At 36.9% G+C, this 6,000-nt stretch overlaps 1 protein-coding gene across 1 annotated transcript in view; it reads left to right on the top strand.

The window, feature by feature from the left end:
* pappa2 (pappalysin 2) overlaps positions 1 to 6,000 on the top strand; it is a 66,158-nt gene that overhangs the window by 13,092 nt on the left and 47,066 nt on the right. Inside the window, exons 5-6 of the mRNA XM_008432917.2 lie at positions 4,028 to 4,176; positions 5,593 to 5,732. Of these exons, the coding sequence (XP_008431139.1) occupies positions 4,028 to 4,176; positions 5,593 to 5,732 (289 nt within the window). The remainder of the gene's footprint in view (positions 1 to 4,027; positions 4,177 to 5,592; positions 5,733 to 6,000) is intronic.

The raw sequence follows: 6,000 nt of genomic DNA, 5'->3' as shown, positions 1-6,000 counted from the left end.
ATCCATCCATCCATCCATCCATCCATCCATCCATCCATCCATCCATCCATCCATCCATCCATCCATCCATCCATCCATCCATCCATCCATCCATTCATTTTCAGGCGGGGTACACTCTGGACAGGTCGCCAGTTCATCACAGGAAAACACAGCACAAAATTATTAACTTTGATGAGTTAGTACTAAATCAGTTGAACAGTTGAATGAAGTAAGCCAAAACATCACATGCCCCAGTCTAAAGAAATTCAGGGAATAGATGAGAAATAAAGTCATTGACAGCTAACATTTGTAATCGTTTCAGACTCCCGCAAGTCACAGGGAGTTGGAGTCCCAGAGCTACTATCCAAAAATGGAGATCATCTGAACTGTGTGACTCCTCCTAGGAATGGCCAATCACATTTCAGCACAGCTTAGGTCAAGGCTTTATTCATTATATATAGAGTTTGAAGTGATTTTGGTATCGTTGTGCTGTTCCAACAACCAATTGCATCAAGTTTCATCCGATTTGGAGGTAGCCTCGTTTATGATGCCATTCACTTAATTGGTGTCTCAACTAAACTTAGCATTTTTTTAAATGACTCTTGGCATGTAAATGTTGACAGATTTCAGTAGATCTTGTGTCAATGTGAGAGCAAAAGCTGCTCCACTGGTGTTCCAGTAGCTTCCAGTTCAGGGTAGGCTTTACCCTGTTGGGTCTCTGCGTTATTCCTAAACATCCTGACTGATTTTCTTTCATCTGACTGACAGCTTAGGTCAGTGTGTACCAAGAATTTCAGAGTGGTCAGATATCCTGCCAATATTTATCTGGAAGGTTGTTGATGGCTACAACCACCACATTGTTATTCAAATCTCCAAAGGATATTTAACCAAATATTGGTAGATGTGTGGTGAATGGTTGCACTGTTGCCTTCTAGAGACACGACACTGGGTTCGAATCCTGGCCTGACCTTTCTCCAAGCTCTTTGACAGATAAAAAAGTAAATCTTATGAGAACTTAAAATTAAGATTTGTTTTTGATGTTGGACTTTGTACAGGAGAAGAAGAAAAAAAATCATCTGGATCYAAATCARTCACGGACATGTCACGACAGACAGAACAGCTTTTTAGTTTGTGGAAATATAGCGTTGCAATTTTTGTTGAAGCTTTTATCCAAGTTTATTTGAACAATGTCTCTCTCTTGTTAATATTATGTTTTTGCCTTATTACAGCATTGTTTAAATGTAGATATAGTTAAACATTTAGGTATGTAATATATAATACAGTAGGATACAACACGCAACATTTTTTTCTTGTTTTTGGGGTTGCTAAGTACTTCACTTGTTGAGTTATCTGCAATGAATGGATTTCGATGCTTTACTTAGTGACTGTGCTTTTGCTGACTTGTTTTTTATATTTATAGCTAGGGGTTTCACTTCAATCATGCAAACCTATTTATTTTGTGACTTTGACAGTATTCTTCCTTTGAGGCCTCCTTTCAGTCTCAGAAGCTGAGGAGTTGAGTCTTTAGTGGTCAACTTTCTGTCCTTTGTAATTGTGTGGCCTGCAGTGATGGATTCTGCACACAGCCTCAGCTAAGATCTGCTTCAGTAGTGCTGTGAGAGCAGGGGTTCCCTGAAGCATCCTAAATCTTAAACCTTATTTATACAGGCTAGGTGCCAGAGAAAGCGCATTCTTATTTACTGTGCACCTTATACGCTGGAGGAAAGATAGCTTTTAAAGGAGGGATACATGTGCAAAGGTCTTGGCTGCTGAGAAGCTCTTTTGGTCCAGTTTGGAGGCGATGCACCTCATATAGCATTACATTGTCAGTGTTTGGGATGAAGAGGATTGCTCTTTATTTAATTCATTTACCCCTTTTATATATAAACTAGCCTTTCCCGCTGAAAGATTAACAGAAAAACAATAAAAAAGACTTCAGAAGAGTTTTGAAATATTTTGATTACTGTTTTGTTCCTTCCAGATTGATACCCATAAACAAACCATTATGTACAGAGATACTGTTTCAATTTCAGCATGATTCTTGCAGTATAACAASCTTGAATAAAAAAAAGGCCTGAGACGAACTCATTGAACCCAGGTYGATCCCTTTGAGCACTTTTACCTCAGCCAGATGGTGCACATGTTCTACCTACTGAGCCACCTAGTACTTTGATTTACCACAAAAATGTGAATGCAATTGTTTAAAACATATATCTATATTTGATGCAGCAAAAATACATATATAATACATTTTTTAAGTGGCTGTAGAATTTCAGAATTTTTGTCATTCTGTTCTTTATGTAGCTGGAGAAGTCTAACAAGAAGTCTAACAAGTTGATATTAGCTTGTTAAATAGTCGGGCCATTCGCAGTGAGGGATGGCAATTTCTGGTAAGCTTCATAGCGCTGAGCTGGATAACTGCTTGCATCATAGCCAAACGTTAGCGACTGGGTAATATGTAAAACTTCAACAGCCTACGCCTCCAGCAAGCAGTTGTTTTTCAATGGCCAAGAGTTCAGACCCTCTTAAAAACAAAGTGAAGAACAGGAAGCTGTTTTTTGCCAGGCTAGCATTGCTGCATCACTCTAGGCTTCAAATAACAGTAGAAAACCCCAAACAATCTTGTATTTTCTGTGAAATGTCATTAAACCTTTGAAATCCTTGATAGCAGTAACTTAATCATGCCTATTTCATACTAGTTTATTTTCTGTGCAGTAAAGTGTTCTCATGAATAATAGAAACATGCATGCATTGATGGTTTTTAAAAGTCACCCATTATCAATAAAGACAAGTTTTAACAAGTTTTTATGCGGATGGTAGGTCCATCTACACCTACATATTAAAAAAAGAACTCATACATACATTCATCCATGTTTTTTTTCTCATACTTTTAAGCAATGTGACCTTGTGCCACACCAACACATCAGTGCATTAACACCTCTCCATTAAGTCAAATAGTTGTGTTTTAGCATGTGGTACTCTCTCTAGACATCCATGGGAGACTCAGCTAAAAGCCTTATCTGTCAGGTATGCAGGAACTGGGTCATTGGTGAGACTTTCTGCATGACTCTCAGACCAAGTTTAGAGCCTTCTGGTGAAAGGTGCAAAAGCTTTCCAGCTATGAAAGCAAAGAAGAAAAATGGCATGTGACATCACTCAGCTGAGGAAAAACAAATTCAGCCTCACACATCAAAGTGCTGCTGGTGTAATTTATCACTGACATGAAGAGAAGGATGTGGGAACAGTGGGCGGTGGGGAGGAGATTGCAATGGTGTGAAATAAGCTGCCCAACTCAAAACATCTATGATTTGAAGTTGTGCTGTGAAGAGAGATATATGCTGATGGATTGATGAAAACTATCATCTGCCGTAAATCGCCCCTACATTAAGAGAACAACAAAAGTCTCCAAATTCAAACTCAAAAGGCCGAATAACATCCCCTCGAGCAAAAATTTATTTCAAACACTTGTATTTTGTTTTATATGTTTGGGTCTGGGTTTTAGTCAGTGAAACTAGCAATTTTTTATTATTAGTTAGCACAATAATCAAAATGTTTTTTCTTTTTATTATATTTTAGATTAAACCTGGATTTAATCAGGTAAAATACCTCTGTCACAAGGGTGACATGACAAAATGTGTGCCAGTTTGTTTGATTTTAAAATAACAAGTAAAAATTTAAAAGTAGAGATGCTCTAGATTCCATTCAGATTTTTGATTTACAAAAACTACTGATTTTGTTTTATGAAAATGACCACAACACTTGACTTTATAAGTTAGCAAAGATAAAAATCACAGGAAAAAGAGTACAGAGTCTAAGTCCACCACTACGTCCTCAGCATCAACAAAAGCAGTGCTTCTAGTATATAAGTACTTTTCCAAAACTTTGCCTCCCATACGTGATGTAGCCGAACATGTCATTATTATTTATGTTTACATAAGATTTACATATAATTGTCTTATTGTAGCTACAAAATATCTTTCTGCCACTCACCAAAATCCTTTAGTTGTGTCCTGATTATGCATGTTTTCTGATCTTTCCCTTCCTGCAGGGCTTATATGAGTGTGAAAGAACTGAAGGATGAGCTAGGCTTGAGCGGCAGCGACGCACTCAATGTGTTTTTTGCCAGCAACTCGATGCGAGAAGAGCTGGCAGGAGCAGCAACGTGGCCATGGGCGAAGGAGGCTCTTACACACCAAGGTCAGTTACATAAGAAAAACAAAATATCATTCTGAATGTGGCATTCATTTGCAGTTCTTCTTTGCAGGTGTCTGTATTTGTTTTTCTCCTTCATAATTATGCTTTAGCTATGGAAATGTTTTTATTTTTATTTTGTTTGTTTCTTTTTTTTGTAATCGTCCATTAAACATTTTTCTTACATTTTTCTTTGGATGGATGGATGGATGGATGGATGGATGGATGGATGGATGCTGTGTTTTCACAAAAGAGGCTTTTCTGGTTTGGATGGCTTTTTTTCCCTTTAGTTAATAAGATTTTCATTTGAAAACTGCTGAAGCACCGCAAAAGCCAATCACTAACATATTTTTTGGAGTTGTCAAGTTATTCTAGATCGCTGGATCAAACTACATTAAACATATTAACAATATATTTGGCCGAAACATGTGCTTTTAAGTAGGAGATCAAATAGGAGACTTGACTCTGGACCACTGCAATGCACGATAAAAAATTACTTTATATTTTGTTAGTGGACAGTAAAAAAAATAACCTGAGCCACCCACCATTGATGGCTGGATTCACAYGGTGAATTATGTATTCATAAAGGAAAAACTGTCCTATTCACTCAAGGTGAAAGTAGTTAAATTTATTCAATTTGGACCAAAAATGTCTGATCTGATCTGATCTGATCTGATCTAATTGCATCTGTGATTAGGACATTCGTCTTTGTTTTTAGTCATTGATTCAGTTTGTGTCTGCTTATGTTGCCCATCCTGGGTTTAGATTCCACAGAACCATGCATGACCCCCGTCATCCCATTTAACTCARTTCCTTTTTAAAATAAAATTGGAAAAACAAATGAGGTAATGAATATGTATGTTTTTTACTGTTTATGTATTTTTCAAATGTTTAAAAGTGAGTTAAAAGTTGATTTATTGATGGAATATATTTAGTTTCAGGCTTAATTCGAATCTTACTAAAAACGTTTTTGAAGTTGATTGAAGTGCTCAGGTTTTGCATTATCCCTGGTTGATCTAAAAACTCATTGTGTCAAGTCTTTTATGATGTGACACTCAGTTGAATGAAAGTTACAAAACAGTTCACAACTGGAATCTGTACTCATGATAAATTAGCATTTTGTGTGATTAGTTTTGCTTATTTGGTACTCTGGTTGACATTTTATGAGTATTTTCCCATCCTCAATAATTTCTAAATCCATGAAATGGTTTAATATATTTATGTATAACCACAAAATCTAATTCATTCCAGTTTCACAAATAGTTGATGTATATAATAAGATGTTGCACACTTGAAGCTTTAATTTGTCTCTTTTTTTGTAATTTAGTGTCACTTGAAATACAGAGTAGTTAGAGGGACTGGCTTTCCAAGAAACACAAATATTTWATTTTTTCAGTTCTGCATTTCTTATCTCTTGCACAGGTGGGATGGTTCTCAACCCATCCTACTTTGGYACAAAGGGCCACCAGAACACAATGATCCATGAGATGGGGCACATATTTGGGTTRTACCACGTCTTCAAGGGGGTGAGTGAGCGGGACTCCTGTGATGACCCATGTCAGGTAAGACAGATTAATTTTACTGTCTCTGATCATCCCAGATAGGCTGTGCTGTAATTTCTTTCATGGCATACACTGTATAAGTTGATAATCCACCTCCTTCATTTCTTCCTTCATTCTTTCCATTGTTTCTCTCTTACTTTTTTACTTTCTTCACTCGTTCCTGTGTTCCTTCATTCCTTAATTTTGTACTTTCTTCGTTTGAAGAAACGAGCTAACGAAGGAATTTCCCTTCTTTCCTCTCTTCCTTTGTGTATCCTAGAAAACATTG

This window comes from Poecilia reticulata, linkage group LG17 (genome assembly GCF_000633615.1).
Source record: "Poecilia reticulata strain Guanapo linkage group LG17, Guppy_female_1.0+MT, whole genome shotgun sequence".
Classification (NCBI taxonomy): domain Eukaryota; kingdom Metazoa; phylum Chordata; class Actinopteri; order Cyprinodontiformes; family Poeciliidae; genus Poecilia; species Poecilia reticulata.
Note: the sequence above shows the minus strand (reverse complement) of the source record. Positions and strands in the feature narration are given on the sequence as shown.